This window comes from Rhinolophus sinicus, linkage group LG05 (genome assembly GCF_036562045.2).
Source record: "Rhinolophus sinicus isolate RSC01 linkage group LG05, ASM3656204v1, whole genome shotgun sequence".
In the NCBI taxonomy this organism is placed as follows: Eukaryota; Metazoa; Chordata; class Mammalia; order Chiroptera; family Rhinolophidae; genus Rhinolophus; species Rhinolophus sinicus.
Window position 1 is genome coordinate 692672 of NC_133755.1, and position 18226 is coordinate 710897.

The 18226-nt window shown below is 54.8% G+C and overlaps 1 protein-coding gene across 28 annotated transcripts in view; it reads right to left on the reverse strand.

The window, feature by feature from the left end:
• Nucleotides 1-205: 205 nt before the first annotated feature.
• Nucleotides 206-18226, reverse strand: part of MYT1L (myelin transcription factor 1 like) — a 363194-nt gene continuing 345173 nt past the window's right edge. For 23 of the 28 annotated variants that reach the window (XM_074331624.1, XM_074331629.1, XM_019752014.2 and 20 more), the window contains 4 exons: nt 13092-13183; nt 7938-8041; nt 3323-3466; nt 206-3004 (listed from right to left, as the gene is read on the reverse strand). In XM_074331624.1, the coding sequence (XP_074187725.1) occupies nt 2864-3004; nt 3323-3466; nt 7938-8041; nt 13092-13183 (481 nt within the window). In that variant the 3' untranslated portion in view covers nt 206-2863. The remainder of the gene's footprint in view (nt 3005-3322; nt 3467-7937; nt 8042-13091; nt 13184-18226) is intronic. The other 5 variants (XM_074331634.1, XM_074331633.1, XM_019752022.2 and 2 more) reach the window with 1 other exon arrangement.

An 18226-nucleotide genomic window follows, 5' to 3' on the forward strand; every position in this document is an offset into this window, starting at 1 on the left:
GCAAGGGAGAGCACAGTGTGATCCCAGACACCACCCAGGACACGGGGCAGGACCGCTTCCCAAGCAAGTGCGGCCGCTGAGCGCGCACCTGCCGGTGGAAGGCACCTCGCTTCGGAGGGAGCACGAGACCCCGAGCGTGAAGGGCTCCTTGTGGGTCCTGCCGGGGCCGACAGCATTTCTGGACACAAGTGAAGACGCGACCCTGTTAGAGATCCATCGTGCTACAAACGCGGCAACACCTTTTTATTTAGAGTAAGATGTTAACATCCAGCATGACAAAGTTTGTACAAAGTTCACAATTTAAAAATGAAGTAATCACTGCAACTCGTGACTCCACACATTGTAGCAAAATCAAAGTGTCAACAAACCCATGCTGTGTGTACAAAAATAAATGAGACTTCAGTTCCACAGAGAGCACAGTAAATATTTGTACAAAATTCTGTCTTCATAAATGGTTACTTAAATCAACTTAGAAATGAATATGAACAATAAGTTATAATAAATAAACTCTGATGACTCACGATAATTCCATATGAAAGGTCAGCATTCTAATATGTGACACTTTTGTGATCCCTATATAATAGTCACAGATAACTTTTGATTTGATATTTTACCAACATTAGATGAGCAGCAGATTTGTGCTTAAAACCCCTCTCCACTGTACATAGGTGAGAACAAGAACCCAAACCGAGACTACCTATCACTCTACGCGAAGCATTGCTCTGTTGGCGAGGCTGCAGACACGACGGGGCGGGAAATGCGAAGCCGATATGAACAGCGGCCTGAGCGGGAGCGGGAGCCGGGCCTGGCCCGTGGTGTGGCAGCGGCGCCCGCAGTGGCGTCAGCTCTCAGGCAATTCTGAGCACGGCTACGACTAATCGCACAACAGAAAGACGGAGGCGCTCTCCAGACCCCGAGGGAATGACATCATCTTTTCCCAGCTCATTACGAAAGTCCACGTGGAAAACCGGAAGCGTTTGTACAGTGAGCAGTATAAAGTGCCGCTGAGATGTACATGTATTTATACACATATGTACACCGAGGCTGAGTATCGTAGCAGAGTGTTTGCCTGAGGCCCCTGCGACCTCCGCACCAACGTTGCCGGTCGGCCGGCGGGCCCCCTGCAGGGTCAGCGTGGCAAGGCCGCTGACATAGGAATTGCACACCTCCGTACGGATATAGAGGACAAGGGGAGTGCAAATAGTCGACTGGCACGTTGTGGGGACAATGACCCTGTAAGTCCTGTTCTGCTAAAAATATTATTATTTTTTTTATTTTTACAAAACCCATCTTTTTTTTTTTTTTCATAACAAAATTTTAAAGTACTTTTGTACTTCCTGCATAACATCAAGACATGGAAGGAAGAGATGCTATGACATGTAAATCAAGTCCACATCAGAAGACACGACACGTCCTGGGGACTTCTCGGAGGGCGGACGCAGCAGTCAAAAGCGGTCTTTGCATACACAGAGTGCAGTCATGGCGGCAAACGACCCGTGTCCGAGGAACACGTGAGTCTAAGATGATTTCGTGTAAAGAAAAGTGCTGAAGTACATTAATTACTCCTAAAATCTGATTGCATTCATTCTTAGAACAGGTCATGACAACTCAGACACAAGGCTACGCAAACGCTCTGCGGCCAGCCGGTCTCCCACGAGAGGCAAGACACAGGTCCTCGTGAGAATCCTCTGAGCAGGACCAAGTGCGCATTTGAAGCCCAAGCTCGGGGGGCCGGAGAGGTTTTACTGAGCAGCTTCCCCCCCAATCCAGAGGGGATTCAGTCCCGTCACTCGAAGACTCACAAATCATTTCCCTTTATCCCCCAAATGTAAAACAACAACAACAGCAACAACAATAATAGTTCTTCAAAGTGGGAAGGGGAAATAAATACTCTTAAATTACCTGTGACCTTAAATTAAAACACACATATTCTGGTGGGGAAACCACATTGCAATAAAAGACAGTTCAGAGGGCCGGGAAACTCTTGGGAGATAAGAGAAGGTTGTCCCAAAGTTTATTGAAAATGGAAAAGGAAATCTTCACATCGTCCACCTGTCACAAGGCCCTGTCTTAACTGAAGTCCCATAGTCACACCACGTAATGCTCAGGAGTTAATTTAAAAGTGCTGTTAAGCTGCTTTGACTCTTCTGCCAAGTTCCCATGGCTTGATGTTGTCTTACAATAAATTACTTATCTCATTTCTTACAGTTAATCCATATGCCATTTCCTTGGAATGCAAAAAACCTCATTTATTGCCCCCACCATACACCATCCTCCTAAAACAAACAAACAAAAAAATCACATAATATTTCTAAGCATTGTTCAAAAATAAAGCATTTTTTTGCAACCAATTCTTGCTATGAAACAATATGCAACAAAACGTATTTCTGAAATTCCATAAAGCCCTCCAACATGAGGCAAAATGATACTGTGTAAAAAGTGGCTGTGGGGCCACCACTTGGTCATTCAAAGCTGTTTTTCTTTTTGTCCATTGCAGTTCAAAATACTAAAACATTTAATCACTAAAGCATTAAAAAGAATTTACACTCTATGTATTTTGATCAGCTTACCTCTTCAGAAATATATACAACCCCAATGTGCACACATTAGCAGCTATAAACATTACATGGCATATCACACTATGTCAGCTTATATGAAAACGTACAAAATGTGAATGTGTTCCGAAACTATTCTGCAGGGACGATCTTTAAAGCAAGACATAAAATCATTATGAAGTCTTGTAAGCATAACACTGTTTCCAACAGAAATAAATAGAAACACTTTCTGGTAAATTACAGCAGCAAGAGACAGGAGGCGTCCTGTTTAAGCAAGGCTCCATCACTACAGTCACTACAGCAGCTGTTCAGACCTGAATTCCTCTCACAGCCTGCTTTATATTTTCCAGTAGGGCTTTATTTTCTGGGCTCTGATAACGATCTTGATTTGTATACATGTCCGTCAAAGTAGTCACGTATGCGTCAAAATTTTGTTCATTGATTGGGTCCTACGAGATATTAAATAGTAGTTCATACACAACTTTTATTTTCTTAATAGGATATCACATCAGCATAAAACAGCATCACAGCATCCTGCCACTGTCTGCATAACACTTAAAAGGCCAACTCGGAGCATCTTAAGCTACGGGCTCCACGGGCTCAGCCCCACCAACGCTTCCGGCAGTTAATGCCATGGCTTTGGGGAGGGAACCACAAACATCCAAAGTCTGAAGAACCATGAGAACAGCAACAGGACAAGACATCTACTTTATGGTGCGCAGTGCGCAGCTCACCGCACGCCTTATCTCGCACTGTCAGTCACTTACCATATGTGGCAGCTGGATATTAGCTAGACTATGAATTAAAGACTGGCTTAAGTTGGCCAGCTCATGAAGAAGAGACTCATTTTGCTGTTCAATTACTTTGTTCTCCTCTTCTATCGTCTTCAGGTTGGTCTCCATTGTGGTAATCTAAAACGCACAAATTTGTGTACATGTAACATAAGGCAGGCGGGGGCCACACTCTCGCAGGGCGAGACAACAGCCTATCGATGCAAAGAAAACCTTTTTGCTTAAATAAAAAGGCTTCCAAGTTAAGAATTTGTCATTTTAAGGGTTTGGCTTTCGTGCTTCTGATTCATTACACTCGGAGATTTGGTGACTGGACTCTAGTGGCTTGTCTTTCTGAGGCGGGATTAATGGATTAACGTGAGGTGGGCGCCAGGGCTGTGGGGACAAGCTGTGCTGTCCTCGTGTGCAGACTGTCCTCCCAGTCTCCTGTTCTCTCTGCGGCTTTCATGGATTGTGTTACTTATCTGGGGTGGTGTTGTAGTGACTTACTGCTAGCACTTCTTTTCTAGCCTGAATCTAGTTGTGCCACAGCTGAGCCCCAAGACATTACTTATTTGTGGCAAGTCCATGTCTTCTCCACCGGCACCAGCAGACACGCCATCTGCACTACGTGACCTCCACACATTCCTACATCAGAGAGAGGCGACTGTGGCTCCCGCTGGCTCTTCTCCCTCTAACTCCCCAGACAGACCACATGGTTGCCGAGGTCACGAGCTTTGTAGTGCCTCCACCTACAGCCAGATAAGCAGCCCTTACTCCGTGGCCAACTGCCCAACCCACGTGTGTCGGAAGATGAGCAGCCTTGGAAGCCACTGTGTGGCTGGGAAAAAGTGCTGGTTCCACAGTGTGCCTGCCTTTTGGGGCTCGGAAACACTGTGACCCCCAAACCAGAGCTATGCGGTAGCCCCACGCCAGTGTCGGAGGCGTGGGCGGGCCCAGGGTCACGGCCTCGGCTCCTCCGTCACACTAGTGCCCCTGAGTTACCTGCCCCCCGCTCATAAACTCCAAACACCAAGTTCTCACGCGGGGTCTCCCTGCCCAGACACACTTGCCTGGGGCCTTTCCCAAGGCCGCCAGGAAACCACGGCCTCAGGGGCACTACTGGATTCAGCTCTACAGGACGAGTCAGCAAACTCTGGGCTCCTTCTCTGGAAAGCAGGACTACGAGCGCTTGCCCACTGTGCATCTCGTGTAGAGACGCTCGACAGTTTGTGGGAAGAAGACCTTCCCCACTCCTGGGCGTCCCATCCAGTCAAAGCGCCAACTAGGGCACGTCACCCCGGGGGCTTCGTGGTGTCACGGGAATGGGTGCTGGGAGGAGGAGGGGCTACACAGGCGACACAGACATCGCCCTTCCATCCTCGGCAGAGCGGCCATGGTGCCAGGTGCCCAGGCGATGGCTGGGATCTGGAGCTGAGGCAGCTCTGAGGGAGGCATCTGCTCAGGGAAAGGCTGCACTGAGCAGGGGCCCAGGACTGGGGTGGGGACACAGCCACGTGCTCCTGGGCCGATGTCACTCACTGTCCTCAGACAGGAGAAAGGTGACCCTGTTGCTGACAGCACGTCCTGTCCCTGCGTTTGAGGAGCATTGAGCTCCTGTGGCCACAGGAGGACACGCATCAGGAAGGGGTAGGTGCGTGTGTGTGAGCGTGCGTGTGTGGGTGTGTGCGTGTGTGTGCGTGTGTGCGTGTGCATGTGTGTGTGCATGTGTGTGTGTGCGTGCATGTGTGTGTGTGCGTGTGTGTGTGCGTGCACATGTGCGTGCGTGTGTGTGTGCGCGTGTGCGTGCGTGTGTGTGCGTGCGTGTGCATGTGTGTGTATGTGTGTGCGTGCGTGTGTGCGTGTGTGTGCGTGCGTGTGCATGTGTGTGCGTGTGTCTGCGTGTGCGCACATGTGTGAGCGTGTGTGTGCATGTGCGTGCGTGTGCGTGTGTGCGTGTGTGTGCGCATGTGTGTGTGTGCGTGTGTGTATGAAGTCTCGGGAGGGCGTAAGTTCAAAGTAAGATCCAGAAGAAATAAACGCAGCCAAGACATCACTGATTCAATAATATTAACTGGATGTGTAATTGCTCGCACAGTTCTGACCATTTGAAATGGAGACACGTTGGGCTCTTTCGGGCCCCGGATTCTGCCTGGGATCCCGGGGAACCCTGTCTCCCTGTTTCCACAGTTTTAACTGAGAGGTTTGGGTCTGACGGGCCATTCGTAAAATGTTTTTGAAGGCGCAGAATCTATTTTCCCAATAAGGGCGCACAGGGAGCCCTGGTATGTAAGTCAGACGTGAGTGCAGCCCTTGGGTCCTGAGCCCGCCAGGGCCCCGCCCCCATGGGACCCGGCCTCCTGGGGGCTGTGCCAGGGCCTGGTGCAGGGCCCTTTGCCCTTAGCCACCCCGTGCTGCTGTGCTGCAAGGTCTGGGCCCGGCGCACCAGCTGGCGTCTGCTGTGCTGTCACTGGGTGGTGTGGCTGGGTCGCCCTGCAGAGCTTTGCCTGCAGCTCAGGTCAGATGGGACAAAAACACACAGTGGAACCTTCCATCACAGTGTTGCTCTCGGAGGGGAGGGCGTCAGAGGTGCCAGAAAGCCTGGAGGCAGTACCTTCAGTCTTCCGGCATTTTCCAGAGATTAGGGAGGGTAAGTGCACTCTGGCCAGAGACAGGGAGGCGGAGGTACAAAGAGACTCCATGGCCAGTTTGACCTCAAACACTGGGGGCAGCAAAGGTGCGGGGAGCAGGGGCCCTCGGGCGCCAACCTGTCCGCAGAGTCCTAGGACCTCTATCCCTGCCCGGCCATTACCTGAGTCCTCACCCAGGGCTGCTGGTCACGCGACCTGCCCCCCAAACAGCACCGCCCGGACCCCAGCTCAGCATGCCCCCTCCACTTCCAAGACACTGGCCTTACCTTCTGGAGCAGACGCACCAGCCCAGGCTCATTTGGGGGGTCACCTCTCATCAGCCAGAGCAGTGACAACACACATTAACCCTTAAAGTTCCTTTGACGTCAGATGCAAATAGGTGCTGCTGGGAGCAAATACCCACATCGGACATCAAAGAGCCCAAGTGGGCAGTGACCACCGACCCAGGGACAGACGGCCACTGAGGTGAGGCAAGCGTGTGGGCGCGGGACTCGCGGTGATTCTGTTCTGAGTGCCAAGTCCCCTCGGCTGGGGGAGCGCAGCGTCCCCTGGGCCCTGAGCCAGGCTGGGCGTCTGGGCCTTCCTGGCATGGGGGTGCGAGTTGGGAGGGGCTGGGGGGAGCCCTGAGGTGGGCGGGAGGGAAGCCTTTCCCGACATATTGCCGTGTGCAGCCAGACAGCCAGACAGAACTCTGAACCCCCAGGGTTGCCCAGAAAGGTGCCATTCAGAGGCAGCTGATTAGGATTTTCACCCTTATGAGCAGAATAAGACGGGAGAGTGATACTGGCATCTGACCCAAACCATCGTTGCTGATTTGGCCGGCTCATCTCCCTACCAGAGAAGGTGGCTTGTGGGATGAAAGAAGGAAGTGGCCCTGGAGTCCCCTAGGGACCACACCTCTGCCAGACCTTGGCCGGGCCAGCAGCTGAGAACAACCAGGGGTTCAGATAAATATTCAGGAAAACTCCAACTTGTGTCAGTTGAGCCTTTGGCCAGGCCATCGTAGGACCCCATGATGGCCAGAGCACAGCCAGGTGGGGGGCTGCGGTCGAGTAGGCTGGTGTCAAAACAATGTTCCCCCTTGCCCAGCCTCACAGGCACCCACAGAATCCCTTCTGGCTATTCTGGTAGGAACACAGCCTCAGGGCCCGTCCCTGGAGAAGCTGTGCCATCGGGGAATGGGTGGCAGGCAGAACTGTGACCTCCACCTGGACCTCCATCAGCCTCTCCCAGAACCCGTCACACTGCTGATTGTGGGGAGGGGTTCCCGAGGTGGGGCTGGCCCAGGTCTACAGGGACGGGCACCCTGCCTTACCTGTGATGGCAATGCCGGGGGGCCCCTCTGCCACAACGGGATCCCACTGCCCGAGCCCACACTGGGCACTGGGACCCTGCAGGGCATGAGGGGACGCCCTGAGGGCAGTCAGCCCAGCCACTGGCTTTGGCTGAGTGGAGGAAGTCACCTGTCTGGACTTTAGAGAACATGAGTGTCAAATGAGTCTTATGACACCTACTTGGAGGGCCGGTGTGAGTGAAGTGGGTTACACGCCAAAGCCCCTGCCCCTGGCATCTGGTTGGTGCCTCCCTTCTACGCTGGCTAGACACTGCATCCGCCTGGGAATCGGCATGGACAGGCACGGCCTCCCAGCCCCAAGGAGCGCGGCCCCTCTGTATCTACGTGCTGAGTCAAAATGCCGGTAACCAAATATCGGGGCAAAAGACTCGTCTACTTTGCTGCCAGAGCAGGCGGTTCTCTGGACGGTCTCATTCAAGACACAAGACAGAAAACTAGATGCCGGTGGCCCCGGGGGTACAGCAAGTGTGGCCACTGAAGTTTCAGCAGAAGACCAAGATAGAGGTAAAAAAATAAAGAAGCAATGAGCAAAGAAAAAGGAAGTGAGGCCACCCAGCAGCGGTGGCTGTGCGGGCGGCCGGGCGGGCGGGAGCCTCAGGGCCGTTACCTGCGTCCTCAGCTTGATCATGTCGGCCTCCATCTGCGAGTTGGACTCGTTGAGCTCCTTGATCTCCTCGTCCAGCTGCTTGATCTCCTCGTCGTTCTCGATGCCTGCAACCACAAGCGAGTGCGTTAGGGTGCGGAACCGGAAGCGTGACACTGAGGTTCGGAGTTTTCTTTCTTCTTTTTATACCTGGAACCGGGTTGGCTGGGAAAAGTGCCCTTGAATTAAAAAGAAAACAGTCGAGTTTGTGCAGTCTTTTGTCCCCAAGCACCACCCTCCTAATGACCAAACCACAGAAAGACAAGGGGTGCACAGACCCTGGCATTGACTCAGAGCCTCATGGCCCGGGTGGCGCTGCACCTGACGCAGCCTATGAATAGGGCCCCCCATGGAGGCCATCCCCTCCTCTCTCACTGTCTGTCTGTCTCTGTCCCTGTCACATGCACACGTGCCCAGGAGACTGGTAGGGTACCCGCCCTGAGCACGCTTAGGTTTGGGGTAGGAACACTGCTAACAGACATAACAGCACCCGAGCCGGAAGTGTTAAGGACTGTCCAGCTAAGTGACCGAGGGAGGGGATGATGGGCAGTGACAGACTCCAGTGAGGTGGCCACAGAGGGCTCCCGAGTAGTTCACATCTAATTGATAAAAAATTCCGTCTTCCGCAGTGATAGGTCGGCGACAGAAGTGGTTGTGGGCTCTGGCGGGAGCCCCGCAGCAGCTGCGCAGTGACCAGCCTGTCAAGGTCGGGGGCATGACCAGCAGGGCTGTGGGGTCCATGTGGCGGGCGGCACAGGCAGACCCAGTGCTTACAAGGTGCGGTTCAAGGCCGGTTCACTCGGCTGGTTGTGTCTGGTTCCTGGCAACGGCCCACTGCCAGGGGCAGAAAGATCCAGAGCTTTCTAGTTCGGGGCATTTGGCCTCCACCACTGGGTGTGGTTGGGGGAGAAGAGCAGAAATCCTGCAGATGGGACAGTAGTCAGTGGCCCAGGTATGGACTTGCCATTCCCATCGGCCACGTGGTACAATAGTGGCCCTCGCTCAAAACCAGTGGGAAACGCACGGGCCAGGACTCCAAGGGAGCTCGGGCGGCAGATGCTGTGGTCCAGTATCGCGGGCAGAGAGGGGTACACTCAGCCTGAGAGCAGAGGCATGAGACCACCCCAAAACACTGCAGAAGCCACATGAAGAGATTCTCCCCATCAAGTGTTGAAAAGACAACAGAGACAGAAAGAGGGGGCCAGTGGGGGTGGGTCTTAGTCGCTGTTTTTAGTGAAATGAAGATTTGGGGAGCAAGCAATCTTCCGGGGAAGAATCAGTCGTGCGTCCCCCACGATGGTGCTTTTTCTCGCCGAAGCACCGTGCGCACCTCTGCTCCTGCTCGGTTCGACTCCCGTCTGCTTGTCTTTCCTCTGAGTCGGCCATCCCCGATTCAGTCGGAGGTGGCAGAGCTTTCAGACAAGCCTGTCTGCAGCACTGATCAGGCTTCTCCCTCCTGCCTCGGCTGCCCCCCAGAGGGGCCCGGGGACCCCTAACTGGGACCATGGGTTTCGCTTCCCTGACCCCGGAGCAAGCCCTTAGGTCCTCAAGGCGTGTCCTGCCAGCACCGTGAGGGCCTCAGAACATGAGCAACGACTCTCGTCTCATCAAGTAACTCCCGAGCAGTTCAGGGGTGTAATAAAAGTACGGCCGGTGCCGAAGTTTACCCTTTCTCAGCTGTGGGTCATTATCTGGTTTCCCCTTCTGTGTATGTGACCGGACCTCTATGACAACCTTTCACAATGAGGAATGAGGACCAACTGAGGTAACGTATCTGACACGTGGCACACAGGACAGCTCAACAGGGAAGTGACCGTGCCATTACTTATCGGCAGAAGTTCCAGTACGCCTCAAGATACGAACACCCAGCACATAGCTGAATTATGAATCAATTTATCATAACAGGGACCCACCACTACACGTCTTTAAATTGCAAGAGTCCAAACGCACTGGGGCATCTCGTGTGTAAACTGAGGCCCCTGGGACTGAACACTCGTAGTGCCTGGGTTCCCGGGGCTGCACACCTGGCCCTCCTCAGGGAAACATCCACCGCGGACCCCAGAGCTCACTGATGAGGCTCTGGGAACTCAGCTCTAACGACCGAGCCCCCGATAGGCCTGCCGTTCTCAGCCAGGAGGCCGCCTGCCAGGGTGCAGGCCTGGCCCGAGCGAGGAGCAGCAGCCCCCCCTCGGCTTCCTGTCTCCTCTGATAACAACGGGGAGAGAAGGTGTTGCTTCCTTCTCTCCTCAAGGCTTTGCAAAAAATAAATAAAAGTGAAGCCCTGGCAGCGATACTGAAAGGTGTGGGGTGAGCTTCTGCAGAGGGTCTGGAAGCAAGACCAGCATCATGTCGTGTTACATGGGCTGGTTAACTGTATGGGGTCGTTCTGTATATGAAGAAAGTAATGATAATCTTGTGGGGGACGACACGGCAGCAGAGTCTTCTCTAAACTTAAAAGAACAGAGAGAGAAAGAAAGGAAAAGGATTTTGGAACCGGAAGGGAGGTTCGAGGACTTGGACTCGCTTTTCCTATTCAGACAGATGCACGAGAGAACGGCCGGGCTCCCGGGCAGGAGCCGCCTGGCCCAAGTCAGCTCGGGAACTAACGGTGGCCTTCTTGAGGTCTCAGTGCCCTGTCCCTTGGACACATGTCATTGTGAAGGGGTACAGGGGACTTCGGGTGACGTTTTACACTCAGGATTTTAAAAAAGAGAGGGAGGCTGTCCTGTCCACAGGCATAGCTGGGGCGCCCTCCAAACTGGGCACAGTTGCAGAGGGGGCCATAGGTCTGCATGTCTGCAATCTGGACAGCAGCGGTCTTGCCCGACTTGGCCACACGGACGCCCCTGCAGTGTGGCCTCTTGCCGGAAGGAGGTCCTGTGGGGTGAGCAGGGACGCCTCTGGTCTCGGCACAAACGGCATCTGGACAGCCCTCCTGCAGCCGGTCTTGGGCCTGGTGTGACCTTCAGCTGCTTGCTCTCCAGGTGACCTGGGGCTTCCAGTGTTCCCATCTGGGGACACGCATGTGAGAGAACAGCAGAAAGAAATGGAATCATGCACTGTTCAGACGCAAAGAAATGGGCGGATGGCAACAGTTGGGGGCCACCCCTGTTGACCGGGGCAGAGCCAGGGGGCCCGCCGGGGAAGGCTGGGTGCTGCTCCTGCAGTGAAAGGTCTGTGTCATGGACTGCTTGCTTCCGCCTCGCCAAGATGGCACTGGTTCTCCTGGGCCAGGCAGGCAGGCAGGGAGGACTGGATCCTGCTGCCCTTGGACAGTGAGGCCGCATTTTCACGCTGACAGATGCCAGCTCAGTGAACTTCGGCTCGGCCAGCAGCCCCGCGGTGGGAGCGGCGCCCCTCTGGGTGCACACGCACGCTCTCTGTCTCCTTCTGCTCCTCCTTTTGCACACTTACCTTTCGTCAGTGGGTCACAGGCTGACACAGGCTCACATCGATTGGCCTACAGAGTTTTGCTTTCAAACCAGCATTGTTTTGGGGGGTGAAACGTCAGGCTAAACATTTTGGAAAGAGTTTATAAATGGTGTTTTCTTTCCAGCAGGGAACCTGGCCCTTTATGGTGAGAGAGAAGTGACACTGGTGATCCTGGTGTCCCACGGGCTTCCTCACACTCGCCCCTGGGACTACAGGCGCCGGGGCAAGAGTCTGAGGGCATCTGGAAGGCACAGCTCTGTCTGATGAGTGCTTAGCTCTCTAGCCCCCACTGGTGTTGAACAGACGTGGAGGTGGCACGCTGGGCTCCCGGACCGAAGCCCTGCAGGTGGAAGCACCGTGAGTCTGGCTGTCTCCCTGGCAGGTGACTGGCCATACCCACACGCTGAGCGTTCCGCAGAGTCAGGGGCAGGCTGAGTCCCTCGTGCTGTCCTCAAAGCAAGGTGCAGTGGGCGGTGGAAGGCTGGGGACCGTGGCCCTGGCCCACACGGCTCCACACGGGGCCCCCAGGTCCTGGGGCGTGTTGCTGGACCCATGCAGAGGGGTGGCCACTGACGGCGCCAGCACAGCAGTGCTAGCGGGCAGGCCCGTGCTACCTTCAGCCTGGGACTGACCCCTGCCTGGGCCTCACGGCTCAGTGACTTGTCCTCTACCCGGTCCTCGTGACAGCCGCCCCGGGGCTGACAAGGAACCCCAACTCCTGCTGTCAGAGGTTCCACTCGGCCTCCTCGTTCTCAGAGCGGTGTTCTCAGAAGTCACCACAAACTGCGAGTCAGCTGACACTGACCGGTGCTGGGGCAGCACAGGGTTAGGTGGCCACGAGCCACCAACACATTGCCTGGTTTGGGTGTGTTTCTGTTTAAAGACACCTTAATTAGTGTGTACTGTTGACCATAAATACTAACGTCACAGTGACAGCACGTGACAGCCTGGACGGTCACCTAGTGATGGCCTTTCTCCATGAGGTCATCATGGCCTCTTGCGCTCAGGGTCTGTACAGCCCCTGGGAGGGGGGTCTTTTAAACTGAGAAATCACAACACAAAGGGACAAAAGTTCAAAAACACGGCACCAAAGGACCGTGTCGAAGGCCCCTGTTCATAGGACGAGCTGCAGAAGAAGGCAGGGTGTCACCTGTCCCATCTCGGCCGGGAAAGAGCCTCTGGCAAGACTCAGACTTTGCTCTGCGCTTGTCCGTGAGGGGCTGTGAACACGCCAGAGTGTTGATTTGGGTTCACAAATAAATTTTAGCAAGTATGCCACCTCACAAATATGGAATCTCTGAGCTGTCCCTAAGGGCTGCTGCTGCCCCCTCCTGCCACCTGTCCACACACACCTGTGTGGTAGCGGCTCTCAGAAGGAAATGGACTTGCACGTGGGTTCGAGATGGTCAGGCAGCTGCGAGTGAGGGCAGAGCCAGGGCTGCATCTTGGCTGCACGCGCCTGAGGGGCCGGGGGTTCTGGAGCAATACCTGGGGCCTGGGTGCGGGGACCGCTGCCTATGACTCTGGCTTGTGACCAGGTTGGCGGTCAAGCCGGGGACACTTTGGGGAAGACCACAGCCCAGGACGGCTGGCTTGTGGAAAGGCTCAGACCGGTTCCACCTGGCTGTCGCAGGACAGTGGCCCTTGGCTGTGCCGGCCTGAGCCGGGGCACACGGGTGACATTACCGTTGCTGGCCCGCTGCCGGATGGTCAGCATCTGCTCTCCGGACAGCTTTGCCTTCTTCATGGCTGACGTGGCGCGCGGGCAGCCTGACAAGCTGGGGACAAGAAGACAGGAGATGACGTTAGTCATGGGTCTCAAAGCGCCAGGGAGACCGGTCATGAGCCAGGTGGTCACTGGGTCACCTCCTGAGGCTGTGTGCGGCCGACAGGCTGTCTGCAAAGGGGAAGGAAGCAGACCGCTACACGCATCTGTGGGCTCAGTGACACGCGTGGCACCAGTGCAGGGGTACTCGGTGGCTGGGACCTGGGCAGCTGGGGCGCTGGGGCGGGAGGGTGACACGTCCATCACGTCTGCCTCCGGGCTGCTTGGGTTTTCATGGAATAACTATTCCTTTAAAAACTTCCTTATTACGGAAAGTGTGAAACTTACAAAGGGTTGAATTTAAACTTAGTTTGAAACAGAAAAGGTAAAGAGAGCAGAGTGAGGAGCTCACCACCCGCTGCACAGATTATTCTCGAGTGACCACAGCCACTCCACATTCTGTCACCTAAATGCTTCAAGCCAGTCACACGTGCGGCTTGTCCCACTCACTCTGCAGTGACCTGGGTGACGGGTCTGACCACGGCCTTCAGAGGGCGGCTCCCGGCCCTCCTGCCCCTGTCCCTTCAGGCCGTGTGCCCCGGGCACCTTTGACAGAGCCCAGGCCTGCCCATCGGAGGCTCACCCGCAGCCCCCACCCCTCAGCCTGGCTATGGTCCAGAGTGAGCACACGGAGGCCAGGGCCCACCTGGCACCACACAGCAGGTGACGTGAGGCTGCGTGTGCGTGTCCTAGTGTGTGCACTACAGTGAGAGACACTGCCACAGCACTGGCATGGCCTGGTAGGGGCTTATCTACATCCACACGGACTCACATAGTATTAGCAGGGTCTACCTCGTGTCTAGATTAATAAGTGAGGCTTTCCAAGTGTCTCTCACATTTTTCTCATGTTTCCTGACAGAGAAGATAGCTTGGACGTAGTTGTTCTGGGGAAAACATCCTGGTACAACTACTATTTCCACTGCTGCTCGCAGCTCGCACTGAGGGTCCAGCCACCGTCTCATGTGATGTTTGTGTGACGTGTCTATTCCTGCAGTAGCCCGTCCACAGGACACTGATGTCACCGGGTTGGTGGCTTTCCCCAGAACCTTTGCTAATGGCGTTTCCAGGCTCAGAGCAGAAAAGGGTTTTGGTCCAGAGGGTGTCACCAGTCCCAGCCTTCTCCGTTCCTGAGGTCAGCCCAGGAAACACCAGAAGCAGAGGCCCTTGGGACCACGATGGCTCCACGGGGTGGGGGGTAGGCGAGCAGGAAAGCACTGGGGGGCCGCTCGAGTAGAGTCATTTCCTGAGGGGTTCCATGCTGTGGCCCCAAGGCCTGCCTCTCCCTCAGGGTTGTGCGTCTGGTGACCAGCCTCAGGGGTGTTTCCTGAGTACACTTGTCCCCAGACCTGTCTGTCACCCTTCTCACTGTCACCAGTGACCTCTGATTATCCCTAGCTGGGTCCCTGGGCCTCTGCCTGGCTGTTGCCCAGCTCACCAGGACAGCTAAGTGGCTCTGCCAGGCTTCTCTCTGATGTGGCCGCCCCTCCTGGAGACCACGTGCGAAGGCCTAACAGCCTGGCTGTGCAGAGGCTGGCGCCCTCTGCACAGCTCAGCTCCCACTGGCTTCTCCGTCTGCAGCCCTGGGGTGACTTGTGTGTGTGGCTCTTTGCGCCCGGCCACGCCCGCCCAGCTGACCTCCTGCTCTCCTTTCAGAGCTCGCTGCAAGGCAGGGCCAGTGCACCCCGCGCCCACGCCACCCCAGCCCAGCCGTCAACCGCCCTTCCTCTCAGGCGCAGGCTCGGGGAGGCCTCTCGCTTGGCCTGGGCCACTCCGCATCCTTAGCTCTCTCTCCCGGTTGGTTTCTACTCAGCAGGCAGCCATCCACAAGGCCTGTCCTCAGAGCTTCGCGCGTCTGGATGTCCCAGACCGGTGCAGAGGGACAGTCCCACACACCAGGGTCTCCCACCCCGAATCCTCCTGCCTGCAAACGAAGGGGTCAGAACCCAGTTACAGAGCAGCGCACGAGCCGAAAATGATGAAGAGGGATGTGCAAAAGCCGCCAAAGCCAGAAACGGGCTCCGCGTTTCCAGGGCAACTCCCCGGGGCTCCCACGCGGGACGCACCAGGGACACCTGGAAACTGTGACCGCCGCCGAGACCCACGCTGAGGTTCAGAGCCGGACCTCAGTCTTGTGGTGATTCTCTCAGTCTCAGTTACTAAAACTGCCAGCTGCGGATGACAAATAACGGTGTCATCTCTGGCAAGAGAGACTTCAGCCCCAGATGGGAACTAAATTAGGACACAAAGACAGGCCCACAGAAGGATGCGTTTTGTGCAAACACGTCCACACTCAATCCCCATTCCGATCCGGTGACTGCATCAACGTGGGTCACATTTGGAAGTATCCTGCCGCCGGCCTGGCCACACCTCCGCGGGTGGCGCGAGTCCCGTGCGCGGGCGCAGTGCCATCTAGTGGTGCCTCGCGCCCACCGCCCTTCGCAGTGGCCTAGGGGCTCCTGGGTCCCAGCCGGCCCAGCATCTCAGGGAGAAGTCCACAGAGACTCCTGCCAGGGAGTTGACCCCCGCGGGGGCGGCGTGCAGTGGGCGTGGACTTGGGAAGTCACGGAATCTCGGGTCGTTCTGCTCCAGGCAGCAAATAGTTAACCGTCCCTGCCCCGCCCGCCGCCCTCCCTGGGGCCCCAGACGTCTGGCACTGGCGCCAGCACCACGCATTCCAGGCAGGACTCCAGGCACACGCTGTGGAAAGCTGCAGGGGACAGGGAGGCCCGGGTTTTTATCAGGATACTGGCCCAAAGGGGACTTCCGTCAGGAGAACATCACAGCTGAAAGTAGCTAAGAAGTCAGCGTTTCCTGGGGGTGTGGTTAGAGAGCCCGTGGGCGTGGGTGAGCTCCATCGCGTGGAAGTTAAGTGTGTGACAGCCATTCGGTGTGTGTTGTCCAGAGATTTGTTCCTGCCCAGATTGGCTGGGAGACAGAATTTAGGAACAAAGAGCCTGGGCAAGAAGGATTCAGGAAAGGCCCTGTGTGTGCCTCAGTTGCCGGGCCAGGAAATACACTCCCTGGTACAGCTTCCTTTGCACCAATTTTTGCTGTCCTGATACTGAAATCGCAGGTCTTATGATTTGATTAAATTCAGCTTTAAATCTTAGCTGTAGAAATCATGGCTGTCTCTACACCCCTCAGAGACCTAGGCTTTCCCCTGATAACCAGGAACCCCCGGGAGCAGACGACAGGTGAGACCTCTGGCAGGCTAAACATCTTACCTAAGTCATGTTTCAGCTCCTGGGCCCTAAGGTGGAATGACCCCCTGGCTACTGTCCCAGGGGACCAAACAGGGATTCCAGAAAAGACCTCAGAACCGTCCTCAAGACCTGAAGACATGATTCATTACCCTCGCCTCACCTCTAACCAATCAGCTCCCAGCACGACCTGACCCCTGACCCACGCGTCCTGTGACTTTCCCCCACAGAATCTGTAACCCACAGGCCATCGGGAAGCCAGGTCTTTGAGCGCCAGCTCACTTGTGTCTCCGGGCTTGGTGCTGTTTCCTTAAATAAACCTCTACTTTCCTTGCTGCAAAGTCTTGTCTGTGTCTCGTGAGACTCTGACGAGCGTGGGCTGATGAGCCCGAGTCTGCTCACAGCACCTTACTTATTGGGCAACACTCTTCTAGGTCACTTATGTGACACGTGATAATACTCCCTGCGTGGCACATACAGCCATTTGCTAACAGCACTGCTCCACTGCCCGGGCACAGATGGGCTGTGGGCTCCGCATGCGTACCTGGGAGGGATACCTGGGAGGGGCCACTATCATTCAGGTCACTATGACCCGTTTGCCCAATTACTGTTGAACTCAGGGCACTCAGCGCAGGTGGGAGGGCAGGTCTGAGCCAGACAACCTACAGAAATGGCTCTGCAAAGCATCTCCTCAGGCTTTCTTCCCTAACAGTGTTTGGCAGTCACTGCCGAATAGCAGAAGCTCCCAAATCGGTCTGGGCGACTGCCAGCCCTCTTGGGCTGTTGGAGGGAAGAGCCCCTCACCCACTGAGAGCCCGAGAGGGTCTTCTGTCTATGGAAATGAGGCAAGGCTGGTCCTCGGGGCCCCTTGGGAAGGCGGCCACCCTGGCAGGAGGGCATGGGGTGCCAAGCAGTCAGCTGTCCCACCTGCACCCAGGTGGTGAGCCCCAGGCAGCATCTCCCACTGGTTCTGTTTCCCTGGGAAATCTTGACTGAAGCCCACCATTTCATTATTGCTCTGGTTACTCAGTGATGGTTCTCAAAATTCTCAACGTTTGCCCTGGGACTTTCCCTGTATTCTTTCTTTGAGCATTTTCTTTCTTCCATTTTCTCTTATGTTTTCAGAAATTCCTATTTGTTGGTTATGAAACATCATAAATAATTATCTTATTTTTTTATTGAAAATAATTCTTTTTTTTCTGATCTTTTTATAATTTAAGGGAGATTTCCTCAATCTTATATTCTAACTTTCCAGTTGAACTTTTAATTTCAATTATCTTCTTTAAAAGAGATATTTCTTGTTCTCTGAATGCTTCTTGGATTCTGAATATCATAAATGATAATATTCTTTTTATTCTTCTCTTGTCTGATGACAAATTATAGTGTTTTTATTTTTTTTTTTAAACCATTTCTTTTCTTTCCAGAAATGTCTCTGCTTTCTCCTCTTCTTCTTCAGTGGCAAAATCCCCAGTGTGAGTGTGGCCCCAGGTGGCCGTGGCTTGGGCGAGCTGTGGCTGGGCTACACCCTCCAGGAAACAGAAGCAGAAATGTTGCCAACTTCCGAGTGCAGTGTCCTTAGAGGCAGCGTCTGGTCATCAGGGACCACAGAGACCCTGCAATGGGAGCTCCAAGTGCCAGATGGGGGGCAGCACAACCACCGAGGGGCTTTCCGGTGGTCAGGAGCCTGGGCAGCCACTCACCTCGTGTTCACGTGATAGAGAATCCTGCCTTGTTACGACAACTGTAACCAACAGACGGTAAGGGAACGATGGCTCTTTTCGTCTGTCTTTTGCTGT